The following is a 19029-nucleotide window of genomic DNA, read 5'->3' as shown; positions in this document are numbered from 1 at the left end:
CTTAGATCCAAATGACTTGAAAGAACAAAAAAAAAAAAAGTGAGATTCCACGACTATCTTATAGTCAATTCAACACTTAAATTAATAATAAAATATAATTAATTATAAAAATTAATTTTTAACCTATAAAGATAATTATAAAATATAATTAATTATAAAAATTAATTATAAAATATAATTAATTGTAAAAATCTCGTACCATATTTTGAACCTATAAAGATAAATTGTAATCATCTAAAATCTCGACTTGAATTTCACCTTTTTCTTATTTATATATAACATTATACACATTAATTAGTGTGTTTAATCTCAACCATAATCACTGAAGTGATCTCTAGTTATTCGGATCTCTAAAAATGTTGGTCCCCGCATTAATGTACCTCAAGATATCTTTCTTATCAGAGATTGCCCTTTAGGGATCCCTTTTAGCCAATCTTGCTACTTTGATTTGAATCCAAAATGAGATAGAAAACTAGACTCAGTTAATCCAAACTCACTGAGCTCAATTTTTTGGGCCTGAACTATGTCTGTTGGTTTGATTTTTTTAAAGACTACTTATAAAATTTTGAGTTTAAATTTTCAAATAATTTGTATTATTTAAGTATAATTAATTTTTAATAAAAATTTATTGATTGATAAATATCTTATAATCCTTTTTGCATTAATTTTTTTAAAAAATAATAATGTAATAGAATAAGCTTTACCTCAGAATTGTGATTAGATAGATGTAATTAGTCCACTAATACAATAATTATAATGAATATATATTTTGATATTCATCATTTAAAAAAAAAAAATTTATTTACTGAATCAAAAAGAGAAGCGTAGGAAAATATGAATTTGGTTTCTCATATTTAGATTAAAAAATGTAGAGTAAAAGAAAATATTTTTTTTCTATTGTCTCTTTAAATTGTAGAGAATAAATTAAAATTTTGTGTAATTGCGTTTACTTTATTTCTTGTATTATTTTCTTTTTTTTTTTTTTTTTGTAAACATGAAAATCACTTTCTTGTATATTTTTTTTGTCATCTATTTTCTTTTCTCTTCACTGCCCATATTTCTAAACGATTTAAGCTCTTAATTAACCGCTATAAGTAGGAGATTCCACTTAAAGCACTTGGCTTCATACGACCTCATGATGCTCAGACCATATCAATCAATTTATTATATAAGTATCATATTATCATCCAAAGAAAGGAATGAAATATTCACCTGTTTAAGTTCTTTTTTGGTTGCTTGCTAAAAAAAAAAGAAACTAGATATTATGCAAGTAGAAACTTCGCAATCCAATTTTGTTCCATCCATTTTACCCATTTCCCAAATATTAATATATAAACTAATTTCATGTGTAAAAAAATGATACGCTTAGTGCATAGACCACATATTCCAAGAAATTAAAAATTTCTATAAATATGACTTACAAAACATGCCTGGATGTCAGAAAAATGGAAGCAGTGCTAATGAAACTTGGCTGAACCGAGAACTGTGATATCACCAAAAGAAACCAGCTACAGGGTAACTCCGAAGATTTTGCACAGTAATGGCTAGTGAAGTGGGATTCAGGAATTGATGGAAGGATATTAATCTCTGAGGAATCTTCCTTCACTACCAAACAACCCTTAGTTCCCCACAGCAGCAGCGATGCATGAAAGTATCAAAGGCGTTCCAAATCCACACACATATGACAGAGAGTACAAGACTGATCTAAACTATGATATTGAAATTATTTGTAGTAAGCACAGATTCTGCACCATATACCTTAAATCAGTGTGTAAATGATCAAGATGAGAGTGCGTCATTAAGCTCCATTTTGAATATTGAATATTCTCTCTCAAACAAAAGAAATTCCTGCAGATGGGACAGCAGGAGAACATCGTCAGCTTAAGCAAATTAATGATATAGGCATGCCCAGCCCTCCTATATCACAGTCCAAACCAGTAATCCAAAATTTCAAGGAAAAGGTATGAAGTTAAAGATAAAGCAGTTCTAGTTGAAAGAAATTAAATTAAAAAATTTGTGACAAATTTAGTTAAGATTTTAGTGTTATATGACTATGCATTGTAAGAATCTACAATTGCAATGCAAACGTTAGGGCGCAAGTCAAATAAACTTCAGTACAAATCCTTAACCTTAGCAATTTGGCAGTCATATGCCTTCTTCACAATGCTAAATGCACATCATAAATATTGCTGCTGATAATGGCATTTATGGACATAAGAACCAGAGCAAAACCCAAAAAGGAAATGTTGCTGCATTTACAAGCTTCTAGTCTAGCTAGAGTTTCTTTTCTCATTCACAAATGATCAAATGAATAATTAAATTACCTGCAATTGTTGCTGACTAAATAAATGGAGGAATCCAGTTTCCGGGCAAGCAACAAGTTCGATCAACTCATCATGGTTTTCTGGTGGATTGCCCGACTCCATTAGTGAAACCGAAACCTGAGGAATATCAATATTGTTAACTGTGCAACAGAAACTTTGAGAAATGGCAAAACCCTTAGCTGTGCAATATAAATCATAGAAATGGTAATGCTATTAGTTGTGATGTAAGGTTATGTCTTTAGAGCAATATTATGTTTCAGATTAGATTGGTTGATTACTCTTTCAATCTTAATGTGATAGAATTTAAGGTTATGGTTACTCTTTCAACAGAAGCCGTAGCTGTTCCATTATAAGTTCTAATAACGATTACATCAACAAATGGTTGGCAAATCAATGTTAAAAATAATTCAACAGACTCAAGTCCCAATAACATTTGTCAAACCTACCTCTACAACACAAAATTTAACGGTCTCAAGCCCAATACCAATTTCAAACCTACTTATACTTCAATTTGTTAGTCATTTAATCAACAATAATAACAACAATAAATAAATCAACAAATAAAGTAAATAAAAAACAAGGTATTGTTTTTAAACTGATAGGTTCAAATAAGAAATAACCACGTAGTAATATTCAAAAGAGAACTCAACTTCCATTTTCATTTTTAATTTGTATATCAAGCACAAATGGTCAAAGGACATTAATATGTCAGTTAACGTAAAAACAAATGAATGGGATATCATTTTATTATTACAATCCTTGTCATTTTTATACTATTCAAATCCACTCCATTCTAGCATGCTGTAACAAACATAAACTATGGGCACTGAAAAAAAAAAAGTGTTTCAAACAAAATTAAATCATATGAGGATCAGTCCAGCACATATGCACCAAATTTCTCAGCTCCAAAGAACACAGTTACCTGCATACATCGAAGAATGACTTCAGGTATACAACACCTACGACAAAGACCCTGTACAATATATGTTGCTGGCCCTTCCAAAGAACCCTCTGCACTTGAATACCAAGCATCTAATCTGGATATTTCCATTGTAACTCCAACTTGAAACCGAGCAAGCTCCCCTGCATTAGATGATTTTAAGTTCAACTGGCACTTCTGAAACAACACAATGTCCTTACATAAAACTTTTTGTTAGCCTTATGGTTCCCTGCTGTACTTGCATGTGTATTTTTGTTTCCATTACCAACAGCTCTTTCACCTGTCTTTACAGTTAATAGAAAAAACTCGCTTCTGTTTCTTTTGTATCATTAACTCATTATCAACAATATATAGGATACACATGTTCTCATTATTCTTCACACCTTGTGATCATATTCTATACATCCAGTACAAAAGAGCAAAAAACGAAATGATGACATGACCCAAGTATCAGATGTCTTGCTAGTTTAAACTCTCAATTCCTCCACCTTCTTCTACACCAATCTGTGTACACAACCTCATTTATTTATATTACCATCTCAAGTGTTCAGTTCTAAGTTCAGCTAGTTAAATATCCTAGTATACCAAAAAGGCTAAAGTAACATATTTTACTTTTACACAATGATAAAATGAAAACCCTTGCAAACCAGTATTAAGTAAAAATATAGCGTATTAAACTATATCACATTTTAACTAGACGAGAAACTCAGTGCTTTGTTGTGCTAGTAAATTATTCAGAAAAGTTTATAATTTAGTCTTAATATTATTTCACTTCACGCTTCTTCATAGCACAATTGCAACCCACATACCATCAGGCCAGAAGTAGATGCAATATTGCCTTTTACCTTTGAATCCAGCCGCCATGACAGTACCAAGAATACCACCATCATTAGATTGGTGTAACCCAAGTCCATCACCCTCCACAGCCAAACAGCGAAGAACAACCTCAATGCAGTAATTGTCCCTTGTCGAAATGGCAACGTTCACCTGCTCAACAAATTTCAGGTTATGAACAAAGACAATTACAGAGAGAAAATTAACTGGAAAGATTGATCTCCTTTTGCAAGCCACATGAACATATATTTCTGCTGTCCTCGTTCTTGAATAATCCATTTGTGTTTGAAGACCACCCTCCTCGACCCCTCATAAAGACCAAATGAACCTTAGAATAACCCATGCTAGATCTAGAAGAGATGCAAGTTTGAAGGCTGTAAAAAAAATGATATGTTCTATCCACAACCCCATCCATCAACTACCTCCCTACCTCAAAACTATGCATTAGCATTGCCCCGAAGAAGCAATTCCAGTTTCATGCCTCAAGATCCAAATCCAATAGTAAATCATAATAATTTAACCATGGGATAACACAGAACTAATTACCTTATTTTCTTTCCATTTCTGATTCTATGACAGAAAAACTCACCCTTTTAGTGCTAGCTAGGATCTAGTTTTTTTAGTTTAGCCACAATTTTACTCAATAAGATGAACTAAAATGCTCACTCTTTGTTATGCAAGGTATAATCTCTATGTAATTGAATCCCAGAAATCAGCCATCCATAAATCCATGCAATTTTATGGACCAGCTCATTGAAATTAATCAATGAACTTAAATAAGTTCAAGGAATATTGACACATGAATTAATCATCATCAGATATCCTATATTAAAATATATAAAAAACCATATTCAATCTTTTTCAGTTTTAATTAATAAATAAAACAAAATATTCATATAAACATACCATTAATTGGCGGTGCAACACAATTTCCTCGCTTACTGAAGAGTAGAGGGCACTCATTAATGCAGTACAAATGGTGGCATCTGGACACATACATTCACCAGAAGGCAGACAGAGCATAGCAGTTGCATGCAGTTCAAGAAATACAGGTGCCGTTGATTCATATGCATGATCTTCAACAGAAGCCAACCAAGGGTTTTCTTTCTCTGTGGTAAGCATTTGAAGCAAAGATATCAAGACATCAGTACCTCCACAATAGGTTCATGAATCAGAGGGAAGGTAACTAAATCCCACCACTCTTGATGAAAACAATTATAAGAGGGCACATAATTGCCAGTCCTCAGTCCACGTGGGTGTTTATCATGCATAAATGAAGGAATGAATATAGTCACTTACTTAACACCAACGACAAAGACAAATTCAATGTTTCCTTGGCTGCTGTAATGGCTCTTTGTTTTTCCTCCACTGAGAGTTCAACGGGAGGAACCTCTCCATTCTCTAATTCAATTTTGAGCCAGTTGCGATATGTTGCATCACAGGAGTAGTACTCGCTCTATTAATACAGGAACAAATAGATTACAATGTTAAAGCAAATAAAATAGTCAGAAGATAAGAGAGAGAGAGAGAGAGAGAGAGAGAGAGAGGAGAAGAATAAAATGTAGATAGTATTAGTAACAAGTTGCATACCCAGTCTTGAAACTCTTTCAGATTCTCGGAAACATAATCCTCAAGGGTATCAGGTATTTCTGAAAGCTGCTTCAACGGCTCAGCAAGTAAACTAAGCAATGCATGTGCACCTATTGGCATTGCTGGCACTCTCCACATAGAAATCAGAGCAAATTCTCTGAACAGGATGTTGCTATTGAACGAAACAAGAATTGAAGTTCAGAATGATGCAAAGCAGGATAAAAATAAAGGCTAAAAGGCAATCATATAAGAAATACTACAAATACACACACACAGCCTTCAGGAATAAAGGTAGCATTAGCAATGATAGCTTTTGTTTATCTGATAAACCCATTTTATATAGATATTTTAGGGTAATTTTGCATCCATTTTGCCTTTTTAGTTTAGTAATTTTATGCTCTTAATGCTTATTTTAGTTAATTTGTTAATTTTAGTTTCATTATATTTGATTTTCAGAATTTTAATGTTTTTGATAGCTTTTATTAAGGTAAAAAGGTCCATATAGAAGAAATTCAAAGTGATCTGGAAGCTTAAAGTAGAAAAGTGAAGAAAATTTGCTTAAAGGAGAATAGCAGCCGAGACTTTCAAGGACCTCCACATGCCCCGTATTGAAGGTCGTGTGAAGATAAGAGTTACCCAGCAGAAATCAACATAAGGCATGTAAATTCACACTGTGTCGTGTAAACAGAGACTTCGGAACAAAACACGCCGAAAGTTTCATGGGCCTCCACATGACCCGTGTGGCGGGTCGTGTAAACAGAGATTTTGGAGAAAACACGCCAAGACTTTCAGGGACTCCCACACGCCCCGTGTAGCTGGTCGTGCAGAATCTAAAGGCTCCTCCTCTGAATCAACATGAGGCATGTGGAAAACAGCTTAAATCAACATGAGGCATGTGGGATGGCGTTGGCAGATTTGCTGATATGGAAAAATTTTCTCTTTTCATACCTTTTGTCCTTATTCCTTTAGAGACTATTTTTAGGGCAACCCTTGAGTGGATATAAAAGCATCATATTCTCATTTTTACCATAAGGAGAAAGACAGAGAAAAATCAAAAGAGAGAGGAAGAGGGAATCACGCCATTTTTGGAGAAAGAATACCTGCAGAGTGACGTTTTCCAGCTTCCATTTTCAGATATTTAGATTCTCTTCTTCTGGGTTCTTTTATTTTTAGTTTTATTTTCATATTTTCTTGTTCTATTTCATATTTTCTACTTGTAAATACAAGCATAAGTGTTGACCCTGTGTAGCTCAAAATGAGCATTGATTTTGATGATAACAAAACTCAAAGAGAATCTATCTAACCCAACTTTAAAAGTGATGTGTAGATTCTTTGTCTTATTACTAAAGAATTCTTGAAGTTGCATCTAAGGAGAAAGGATACTTAAAGGCATTTCAAGACAAATTCAAAATAAGAAAAGGACAAGACTATGGAAGCCAAGACTCAAAGAAAAGGTATAAAAGGCATAGTATTAAGGAGTGAGTCTTAGGTCTTTTGTAAAAAGAATGAATGAGAATTTAGTCATATGGAGCTCAAAAATGAAATTTTATTTTCTGATTATTTTTTTCTCATCATGACCTTGAATACTACCATTGAAATATTTTTTAAGGTCTAAATCATTTGACATTGCAAGTTGAGATATGCAGATGTTGACTTAGTTTGCTAACTGGTTTGCTAAAATCGTTAGTTTACTAACCAGTTCTTGTTGCTCATAAAATTTTATTAGTTTGCTAATTTATCAGAGCTGCTCAACTTCGCACAAAAGGACAAAATAACGGCTATTTTGTCTTGGGCAGTGTGTATAACGTTCCAAAAGGGTTTCAAACGGTCTAAAATAATTTGGGACTATATATACACCTTCTCTACTTCATTTACAATTTAATGAAAGCTTACATTTGATCTCCAACATTGAATTTTCATTTATTGCTTTCATTCAAGAGCATCTAAAGATTTTGAGCTTCCATTGGCAAATCAACTCATCTCTTCTTTATAGTTTGATTTGTATTGAGTAAGAGTGAGTGTTGAAATATTGAATTGCATTCAAGAGAGGTTGTACAAGCACCTATTGAAGCTTGGAAGTGTAAGTGCTTGTGATAGCACTTGTGGAGGTTTCAAGCTACCTTGGTGTAAAAGCTTGGTGTTGAGAAATTGTAAAGGGCTTTTGGTCTCTTGCCTTCAAAAGAGCAAATAGTGGAGAAAAGACTCAAAGAGGGTTCTTTGAGAGAGTGGATGTAGGCTAGCTAAGCCGAACCACTACAAAATCCTTGTGTTTGATTTCTCTAACCTTTACCTCTTTACTTTTATGCAATTTAAATTTCTTTTCTCATATACATGATAGTGAATGTTGGTTAAATAGATTGAGTTGATAAATTTGTGGACATATTGAGAGACTTGAGAAAATTAGTTGATAAATGCTTTATTAGAGATTGCCATATACATTGATTGAGAATTGAATTGCAACATAGAAACACATTGTTGAAGCACATATTACTTTCTCGTTATATAGAAGAATCACATAGTTGAACAAAGCCACAATTTTTCATTAGGCTATAAGCAAGGGCCGAAAAATTGTTAAAGTCCAATTCACCCCCCTCTTGGACTATTTTGGGACAACAAATTGGTATCAGAGCTTGACTCTCTTGCTTAGGGTATTACAACCTTAGAGTGATCCATAATGGCTAGTTCATCTAGTAATACTGCCGGTATACCTGCACCTTTAGTTGAAGGATACTCAATCACTAGACCACCGCTTTTCAATGGCACTAATTATTCATTTTGGAAAGTAAGAATGAGAAATTTCATACAATCTGTAGATATTGATGCATGGAGAATTATTAAAAATGGCCCACATGTTCCTCAAAAGAATGGTACTGGAACTACAAAGGTTCCAAAACATGAAGATGAATATGATGACAATGATTGGAAGAAAATCTCTATAAATGCTAAAGCTATTAATATTTTGCATTGCTCACTTGACCTTAATGAATACAATCGTGTTTCAGGATGTCAATCTGCTAAGCAAATTTGGGATAAGCTTGAAGTGACTTATGAAGGAACTGATGTTGTTAAAGAATCCAGAGCAAACCTTCTGATTCGAGATTATAAGTTGTTTGATATGAGGCCAGGAGAATCAATTGCATATGAGTACAAGGTTTCTCGATCTTGTAAATCTTCTCAAAGCACTTGGTAAAAAATTTGAGGAAGCTGAACTTGTGAAGAAAATTCTTAGATCACTTCCAAAGTCTTGGGAAGCAAAAACAACAGTTATCCAAGATACCAAAGATTTCAAAACGTTCACCTATGATGAACTCATTGGTTCTCTCATTGCACATGAGATGGTATACAAGAAGGATGAAGTTGAATATGAGCAAAAGAAGAAGAAAAGCATTGCTCTCAAATCAAACAAAGATGAAGATAAGAAGAAAGGAGTTGCATTTAAAGTTGACTCAAGTGACAACTCAAGTATTTCAAGTGATGATGAAGATGAAATGGCTGTGCTTGCAAGAAAATTTAAAAGAGCTTTCAAGAAGGGTGGAAGCAAATACAAGAAATTCTTGAAGAAGTATACTCCCAAGGATAAACATTTCAAAGATTCAAAAGAAGAAATTGTATGTTATGAGTGTCACAAACCTGGACATATCAAGCCCAAATGTCCACTACTCAAAAAGAAGAAAGGAAAAGAAGATAGGAGCAAGAAAGCTATGAAAGTAGTATGGAGCAACAGTGAAGAGTCTTCAAAATGATGAATCGAGTGACAAAGAGGCTGCTCTTCTTTGTTTGATGGCATGTGAGGAGAAAGTTGAAAGCTCACAAAAAGATGAAGAAAGCGACAATGAGGTAAATTCTTATGAATCTCCTAATGTAGAAGAACTTGAACTTGCATTTGCTAGAGTATATGATGAGTATAGAAAATACAAGAGAAAGTGCACTAAAATGAATTTAGAGATTGAATCATTGAGATCACAAAACACTGCCATGTCCAATGTGTATAAAGAAAATGAATTTTACAAAGGACAAATTGCTTTGTTTAAAGAATTAGACTTAGAGTTGAAAATATCAAAAGAAACATGTGAGATGCTCATTGAGAAAAATAAAGTTCTTGAAACTAAGGTAGAGTCTTTGACAAATGATTTAGCAAAATTCACAAAAGGAAAAGAAACTCTAGATGTACTTCTTGGAAACCAAAGAATTCCGAGTGAAAAATATGGAATTGGTTTTGATGGTTTCATGAACTATGACAAATATAAGAATCATTTCATTAAAGCATCTACTTCTTCCTTGCCTAATGTTACATGTTATTACTGCAATAAAAGAGGTCATATGATTAGTTCTTGTGCATTTAGAAAAGGTCATCTTAAGACAAAGAAGGTATGGGTACCAAAGGGAACCTTACCTAAGGTCACTAACCCCCAAGGACCCAAAGTTGCTTGGGTACCTAAAGCTAAATGATTAAATTTCAGGTATGTTGCAAAGGAATGAAGGAAAGTGATAAATGGTATATAGATAGTGGTTGTTCAAAGCACATGACTGATGAAAAAGACAAGTTTTCAAAAATTGCAATGAAAGATGGAGGATATGTAAAATTTGGAGACAAAGGGAAAGGAAAAATAATTGGAAATGGCACAATTGGCACCAAACCTTGTATTGAAGATGTATCGCTTGTTGAAGGTTTGAAATACAACTTGCTAAGTGTAAGCCAACTGTGTGATAAAGGCTTTGAGGTAAAGTTTACTTCGTCTCTATGTACAATCAATAGTTTAGATAATGACACATTGTTCATTGCAAATAGATCAAATAATGTTTACTTGCTTGACATGAATAATTTTGAAACTAATCATGGTACATGTCTAGTATCTCTTGATAACTCTAGTTATTTATGGCATAGAAGACTGGGTCATGCAAGCATGCATACACTCTCAAAACTGTCTAAGAAAGAACTTGTTAATGGTCTTCCTAAGATTAAGTATGAAAATGAATTTCAATGTAGAGCATGTGCACTAGGAAAGCATACTAGAGCATCTTTTAAGTCTAAGAATATTGTGTCTACCACTAGGCCATTAGAATTGCTTCATCTTGATTTATTTGGACCCGTAACTCCTACTAGTCTTGGTGGAAAGTCATATGCTTTAGTTATTGTTGATGACTATTCAAGATATACATGGACATTTTTCCTTGCTCACAAAGATGAAACTTTTGAAAAATTCACCTCTTTTGGTAAAATGGTTCAAAATGAAAAAGGCTTTTGCATCTCATCTATAAGAAGTGACCATGGAACTGAATTTGAAAATCATTTGTTTGAGAAATATTGTGATAAATATGGAATCAATCATAATTTTTCAGTTCCTAGGACACCACAACAAAATGGGGTAGTAGAAAGGAAAAATAGGACTTTGCAAGAAATGACTAGAACTATGTTAAGTGAAAATAACTTGCCAAAGTACTTTTGGGCTGAAGCTGTTAATACATCTTGTTATGTGTTGAATAGAGTTTTGATTAGACCAATTTTGAAAAAGACCCCTTATGAGCTTTGGAAAGGAAGAAAACCAAATATCTCATATTTCAAAGCATTTGGTTGTAAGTGCTATATTTTAAATAACAAGAAGGATAATTTAAAGAAATTTGATGCTAAATCCGATGAAGGAATCTTTCTTGGGTATTCAACAAAGAGTAAAGCCTATAGAGTGTTCAATAGAAAGACTTTGGTTATTGAGGAAACTATTCATGTATTGTTTGATGAGGCTAACCCTTCTATTAGAAAGAAAAATGCTTGTGATGATAATGATGAACAGGTTTTTGAAAAAGAAAATATAATATCAAGTCAAGAAATGGAACAAGTTGATGACAAAGATGAGGAAACTCAAGGAGAAACTACAATAGATGTCCATGATGCCAATGAAGATCAAATTAATGAAGAAATGCCAAATTTGGAAGATTTACAAGTAAATGAGCCCCAACATGAAGATTTACCTAAAGATTGGAGATTCCATAGAAACCATCCTCAAGAAGACATTATTGATGATCCATCTCAGAGGATGATGACTAGAGCACAATTGAGAAGATATTTTGGTAATGTTGCTTTTGTTTCACAAATTGAACCTAAATGTTTTGAAGATGCTCAAAATGATGAAAGTTGGATTCTTGCTATGCAAGAAGAACTAAATCAATTTGAGAGAAATAAAGTTTGGAATTTAGTGCCTAGACCAAAAGATCATTCAATTATTGGTACTAAATGGGTTTTTAGAAACAAAATGGATGAAAAAGGCAATGTTGTTAGAAACAAAGCTAGACTAGTGGCTCAAGGCTACAACCAAGAGGAAGGGATTGATTTTGATGAAACCTTTGCTCCGGTTGCTAGAATTGAAGCTATTAGAATGTTGTGTGCCTTTGCATGTTTCAAGGATTTTATGCTTTATCAAATGGATGTCAAGAGTGCATTTTTAAATGGTTATATTGATGAGGAAGTGTATGTTGCACAACCTCCAGGTTTTGAAAATCATGAACATCCAAATCATGTTTATAAACTTACTAAAGCCTTATATGGTTTAAAGCAAGCTCCTAGAGCATGGTATGAAAGGCTTAGTAAATTTCTTTTACAAAATGATTTTCAAAGAGGCAAAGTGGATACAACACTTTTTGTTAAGAAGCATCATAATGATATGCTCATTGTGCAAATTTATGTTGATGATATAATTTTTGGTGCTACTAACGAATCTCTTTGCAAGAAATTTTCTAAGATTATGCAGAATGAATTTGAAATGAGCATGATGGGTGAGCTTACATTCTTCCTTGGACTTCAAATTAAACAAATGAAAGATGGCATCTTCATAAATCAATCAAAGTACATCAAGGATATGCTAAAGAAATTTAAGATGGAAAATTTGAAGAGCATGGGCACTCCTATGAGTTCAACAATTAAAATGGACAGTGATGAAAAAGGTAAAGAAGTAGATACCAAACTTTATAGAGGTATGATTGGCTCTCTTTTGTATCTTACTGCATCTAGGCCAGATATACACTTTAGTGTTTGCTTGTGTGCAAGATTTCAATCATGTCCAAAAGAATCCCATCTAAGTGCAGTCAAAAGGATTTTTAGATATCTCATAGGCTCACAATCAATTGGTTTATGGTATCCAAAGTGCGAATCATTTAATCTTGTTGGCTATAGTGACTCGATTTTCTTTGGAAGTAGACTGGACAGAAAAAGTACCTCAGGTACTTGTCAATTTCTTGGTCATGCACTAGTTTCTTGGCACAGTAAGAAACAAACTTCAGTAGCTTTATCTACAGCTGAGGCAGAATATATAGCTGCTGGTAGTTGTGTTGCTCAAATCTTATGGATGAAACAACAATTGGAAGATTTTGGTTTAAAATATAATCTTGTTCCAATTAAGTGTGACAACACAAGTGCCATAAACTTGGTCAAAAATCCAGTCCAACATTCAAGAACTAAACATATTGAGATTAGACATCATTTTATTAGAGATCATGTTCAAAATGGAAATATCAAAATAGAGTTTGTTGCCTCTGAAAATCAACTTGCTGACATTTTTACAAAGCCTCTTAATGAAGAAACCTTTTGTAGAATTAGAAGGGAAATTGGTATGTGTGAATCACTTGCTTGAAATCTAAATCATAATGACATCATGTATCTACATTTTATTGAATGTGTAATTGATCTGCTGTGATATTAGTTTGCTGAAAAATCTTTAAAGAATATTAGCTAACTTGTTTGTGTACTTGTGAAATTAGTTTACTAAGTTGTATGCTAATATTGCGTGACTAAAATTAGTTTGCTATATCGTGTACTGTTCAAATCTCAAACCAAAACGTGATTATGGCTGAAATTTTCTGCGTGTCCAGTTATGCATTTATCTTTTCACATTTGATATTACATTCTCAATGCTGTGTCAGACATGTAAAAATATTTATTTGTGCATATAAAGATAAATAGACTTGTTTAAAATAAAAAAAAAAAGGGGGAAGAAAACAGGTTCAGAGAAAGTACACTGGAATAGAAAAGCGCGGGACTCAAGAGAACTTAAAATCCTCTGCCACACGAAACCGTCACCCTCTCTCTCCTCTGCTTCGGTTCACGAAACCTCCAAAATAAACCCATTTTCTTTCCGGCAAAATATATCCAAACCCATCAGACCTCGTCTCTCCTTTCCTCTCCACTCTTACATACCGAAAAACCAGTACTCAATTTCACATTTTTTTTTCGTCAATGGCTCATGCTAAATGAAAATCTCCAGTTGCTGCGGCTGCTTCCTCATCCTCATCAGCCTCCGACGATATCCCTGTCGCTGCATTACGAAAGAAATTGAAAGGGAAGAAAAATTTACCTGAATCGAAATTAACAAGTGGGTCTTCCGACCCATCCAAGTGTCGAACCCAACATGCTTGACGCCAGAAAAGAAAAAGAAGCGGCAAATGCGAAAGAGTGATACCCAACGCAAAAATGGGGCTGCCCAATCTTTGGGCTCAGTGGATAAAGCACTATTAGATTGAAAATTTATCAAATGGGAGTACTTCAATCAGGTAAACTTTCAATTCAAAGAGATTTTTGAGTTTCAAGGATGGATGGCTGTTTGTGAATGTACAAATGATTTTGAATAACAGTTTATATGATGTATCTGTTGAACTGATAGCTACGGCTTTGAAATTGCCCAATGATGGAAATAAAATTTCCACCCATAAGGATGTTGCTAGGATGGCAGGCTTTAATTTGGTTAAGTTTGAAAAAGGTGCTTAGAGCAATTTACTATGGTTATTTGAGTCACTTGGATATGTGTATCATGTGGCACATTGTTAACAAAGTGAAAATGAATTTGGCATATTAGATTTTTAAGAACATGTGCAAAGCTTATGGATTTGGAAAATTGCCTTATGCACATCTCTTGACTGCTGTGTTTAAAGAGCTGAATGTGAATGTCTCTAAGGAAAGCTCTAGGACTGATTTGATGGTGCTTAGAGAAATACATTCAGACACTGATGGGAGAAAGAAAAGGTTTGAAAAGGGTGGTTCCTCCTCTGCTAAAATTGGTTCTGATTCTTGCATATTTAGTTTCCTAGTCTGTTTGCTACTTTTGGTTTTTAGTTTGCTACTGTCTACCTTACTGCGTCTACTTTGGGCTGACCTGCTTCTTTTTGGATTATTTTCTCCTATTTCCTTTTTGATTGATGACAAAAAGGGGGAGAATGGAAATATGTTGATGTGAATATGAAATATGTTGATGTGAATATGTGTTCATACTTACTTGTGTTGATGGAAATATGGAAATATGGAAATGTGTTGATATACTTGTGAAGTGTGATGATATGAGAATATGTGTTGATACTTGTGTTGATGAATATGTGTTTATACTGGTGTTTATATTTGAGAATTGTGAAAATGCTTTATAGCATAAATTCAGGGGGAGCTTATGACAGATTTCTTGGAAATTATGTGCATATATTTAGGGGGAGCATTTTCGGTATACTATACTTGGATTTACATACTCACATAAACTTTCACACACTTTTATTTTTGTTTGTTGATTCAGTTGAGTTTTGTCATCATCAAAAAGGGGGAGATTGTTGACCCCGTGTAGCTCAAAATGAGCATTGATTTTGATGATAACAAAACTCAAAGAGAATCTATCTAACCCAACTTTAAAAGTGATGTGTAGATTCTTTGTCTTATTACTAAAGAATTCTTGAAGTTGCATCTAAGGAGAAAGGATACTCAAAGGCATTTCAAGACAAATTCAAAATAAGAAAAGGACAAGACTATGGAAGCCAAGACTCAAAGAAAAGGTATAAAAGGCATAGTATTAAGGAGTGAGTCTTAGGTCTTTTGTAAAAAGAATGAATGAGAATTTAGTCATATGGAGCTCAAAAATGAAATTTTATTTTCTGATTATTTTTTTCTCATCATGACCTTGGATACTACCATTGAAATATTTTTTAAGGTCTAAATCATTTGACATTGCAAGTTGAGATATGCAGATGTTGACTTAGTTTGCTAACTGGTTTGCTAAAATCGTTAGTTTACTAACCAGTTTACTGACTGCTCCTAAAATTTTATTAGTTTGCTAATTTATCAGAGCTGCTCAACTTCGCACAAAAGGACAAAATAACGGCTATTTTGTCTTGGGCAGTGTGTATAACGTTCCAAAAGGGTTTCAAACGGTCTAAAATAATTTGGGACTATATATACACCTTCTCTACTTCATTTACAATTTAATGAAAGCTTACATTTGATCTCCAACATTGAATTTTCATTTATTGCTTTCATTCAAGAGCATCTAAAGATTTTGAGCTTCCATTGGCAAATCAACTCATCTCTTCTTTATAGTTTGATTTGTATTGAGTAAGAGTGAGTGTTGAAATATTGAATTGCATTCAAGAGAGGTTGTACAAGCACCTATTGAAGCTTGGAAGTGTAAGTGCTTGTGATAGCACTTGTGGAGGTTTCAAGCTACCTTGGTGTAAAAGCTTGGTGTTGAGAAATTGTAAAGGGCTTTTGGTCTCTTGCCTTCAAAAGAGCAAATAGTGGAGAAAAGACTCAAAGAGGGTTCTTTGAGAGAGTGGATGTAGGCTAGCTAAGCCGAACCACTACAAAATCCTTGTGTTTGATTTCTCTAACCTTTACCTCTTTACTTTTATGCAATTTAAATTTCTTTTCTCATATACATGATAGTGAATGTTGGTTAAATAGATTGAGTTGATAAATTTGTGGACATATTGAGAGACTTGAGAAAATTAGTTGATAAATGCTTTATTAGAGATTGCCATATACATTGATTGAGAATTGAATTGCAACATAGAAACACATTGTTGAAGCACATATTACTTTCTCGTTATATAGAAGAATCACATAGTTGAACAAAGCCACAATTTTTCATTAGGCTATAAGCAAGGGCCGAAAAATTGTTAAAGTCCAATTCACCCCCCTCTTGGACTATTTTGGGACAACAATAAGTAAGTAGATACTTAAGATTTCAGAGTTGGGTGTAATGATTTAAGTTTTATTTGTGGATTTGGACTAGTTTTAATCAGATTTTAGTATATATAAGCTTTGATTCTTATCTTGTGTGCTTATTTACATACCCATTGTTGGTACCCTTTGGGTTTTGTTCTTAATCTTAGATTGAAGGACTGAGAGGTGAAAATCTAGGATAGATAATCAAGATAATGAACTTAATCACCTAGTCTTAGAAATAAACTAGAGGATTAAGAGGAATTTCAAGTTGATTAAAATGCTTAAAGGGTTTTGGGTAATTAAACATCGCATGAGAATGGGGTTTAGTTTCCTTTAAAATACTCTTTAGTTTGCTTGAAAAAGAAATTAAAGGAAATTAGAATCAACTTTCTTCAAACTTGTATTTCCCTTAATCTTGGCTTTGCCTATCCAAATCCCAATAAAATTTACTTCATGAACCTCAACTCTAGAATCAATTTTTACCATTAATTAATAAAATCTTTTGTTACTTGCTGAAATTTTAGTAAATTAGTATAGTGCTTAAAATTTTAATTGCTTAATTCATTATAATTTCCTTATTTTTTCAATTTAATTTGCTGCATCTCTTACTCTATTTTTGGCACAAATTACCGATAGCCCAAATAATCATAACTTTTATAGTTTGGTACTCAAACAACAAATCTCTGTGGGACGATATCTTTTCTTTACTACTTGAACGACCCGTATACTTGCAGAGTACGCAATCAAGTTTTTGGCGCCGTTGCCGAGGATTTATTTTGTTTGATATTAGACGATTGATTGTTGGTTAATTGGGGCATTTTATTTTTTTTATTTTAATTTCTCTTCTTTATCATTTTACTTTGAGATTTTCTTATTCTGGTTTTTCAGGTACATATCTTTTATATGAGAAGAAAAAAAAGTGAAGAAATTGATTTAATTTTTGATCCTGAGATTGAAAAGACAGCTAAAGCTTTAAGAGCAGAATCTAAAAGAAGAAAAGCTGAACTCAAAATTCAAAGACAGCAAGAGCAACATCAAGAGCAACAAGTGATAGAAGCTATGGCAAACAACAACAACCGATCAATTAAGGATCATGCTTTTCCTAATTTTGGAGATTTTCGACCGAGTATTACGAGGCCTAGAGTGGAAGCAAACAACTTTGAGTTGAAGCCTTCACTTTGTCAAATGGTTCAACAATCACAGTTTGGGGGAGGTCCTACTGAGAGTCCACATGTGCACCTTGCACATTTTCTTGAGATTAGTGACATGCTGAAGATAAATGGAGTGTCAGATGATGCCATCCGACTGAGATTATTTCCTTTTTCTTTGAAGGATCGTGCTAGGGAGTGGTTGCATTCATTACCTCCGGGTTCAATAACTACTTGGGATGAGTTGTCACAAGCTTTCTTGGCTCAATACTTTCCTCCTAGCAAGACTGCAAAATTGAGAAATGAATTAACTTCTTTCAGACCAAGGGATGATGAGAGTCTCTATGAAGCTTGGGAAAGATATAAGGATCTTCAAAGGAGATGTCCACATCATGGAATCCCTAGATGGATGCTAGTTCAACATTTCTACAATGGTGTTTCTCCAGCAATTAGAAGTATAATTGATGCATCTTCAGGAGGTGATCTTATGGAAAAGTTAGAATATGAAGCTTATTCAGTATTGGATAAAATTGCTTACAACAATTATCAATGGAGCTGTGAAAGAAATGAAATGAAGAAGCTACCAGCTAGTGTATATGAATTAGATGCCATGAGTATGTTCAATGCCGTGCTTTGACGAGAAAAATGGATAAGTTAAGCATGAAGGTTGCCTCATCAATTGGAGGATCTAGTCATACAGAAGATATTGGTGCGAGAAATATGCATTGTATCAATGATTTTCCTTCCTATGGGCAAGAGTTTGGAAATGAGCAAGTTGATTTCGTTGGAAATTACAATAAAAAACCAGTAGGTAATCCTTTTTCTGCTACATATAATCCAGCATGGAGGAACCACCCTAACTTTTCTTGGGGAGGTCGACAAGGACAGCAACAGAATTATCAACAACCTCCTAATTTTTGGCAACAGCAGCAGAATTTTTAGCAAAACAGAATACCACCTGGATTTCCACCACAAAGGAATCAAAAAATACCTATTCCACAAGCACCAGTTCAGTCTTCAGACCAAGATTCAATTTTTAAGTCTATGATGGAGATTTTCTTAACTGCTCAACAGAAACAAGGAGAAATGATTCAACAATTAACTTCAAGGATAGGCCAGCTTGCCACTCATAACAGAATGTTGGAAAACCAAATAGCTCAACAAGCAAGCTCTTCCAGCAAAGCACAAGGAAAACTTCCAAGTCAACTAGAGAATCCTAGAGAACATTAC

The 19029-nt window shown here is 33.7% G+C and overlaps 1 protein-coding gene and 1 non-coding gene across 2 annotated transcripts in view; both read right to left on the bottom strand.

Moving 5' to 3' along the window:
* Positions 1 to 1278: 1278 nt before the first annotated feature.
* The window catches only part of LOC110664751 (nuclear pore complex protein NUP107), a 37850-nt gene continuing 20099 nt past the window's right edge, over positions 1279 to 19029 (bottom strand). The window contains exons 18-24 of the mRNA XM_021824592.2: positions 5689 to 5860; positions 5398 to 5554; positions 5005 to 5207; positions 4110 to 4251; positions 3247 to 3407; positions 2325 to 2441; positions 1279 to 1848 (exon numbers count right to left, since the gene is read on the bottom strand). Coding sequence (XP_021680284.2) covers positions 1780 to 1848; positions 2325 to 2441; positions 3247 to 3407; positions 4110 to 4251; positions 5005 to 5207; positions 5398 to 5554; positions 5689 to 5860 — 1021 coding nt within the window. The 3' untranslated portion in view covers positions 1279 to 1779. The remainder of the gene's footprint in view (positions 1849 to 2324; positions 2442 to 3246; positions 3408 to 4109; positions 4252 to 5004; positions 5208 to 5397; positions 5555 to 5688; positions 5861 to 19029) is intronic.
* LOC131181075 (small nucleolar RNA R71) lies at positions 18092 to 18198 on the bottom strand. Its single transcript, XR_009149702.1, has one exon. It is a non-coding gene; the product is annotated as a small nucleolar RNA R71 (small nucleolar RNA).

The sequence above is a fragment of the Hevea brasiliensis genome, chromosome 6 (assembly GCF_030052815.1).
Source record: "Hevea brasiliensis isolate MT/VB/25A 57/8 chromosome 6, ASM3005281v1, whole genome shotgun sequence".
Lineage (NCBI taxonomy): Eukaryota > Viridiplantae > Streptophyta > Magnoliopsida > Malpighiales > Euphorbiaceae > Hevea > Hevea brasiliensis.
This window is presented reverse-complemented; position numbering and strand designations above follow the sequence as displayed.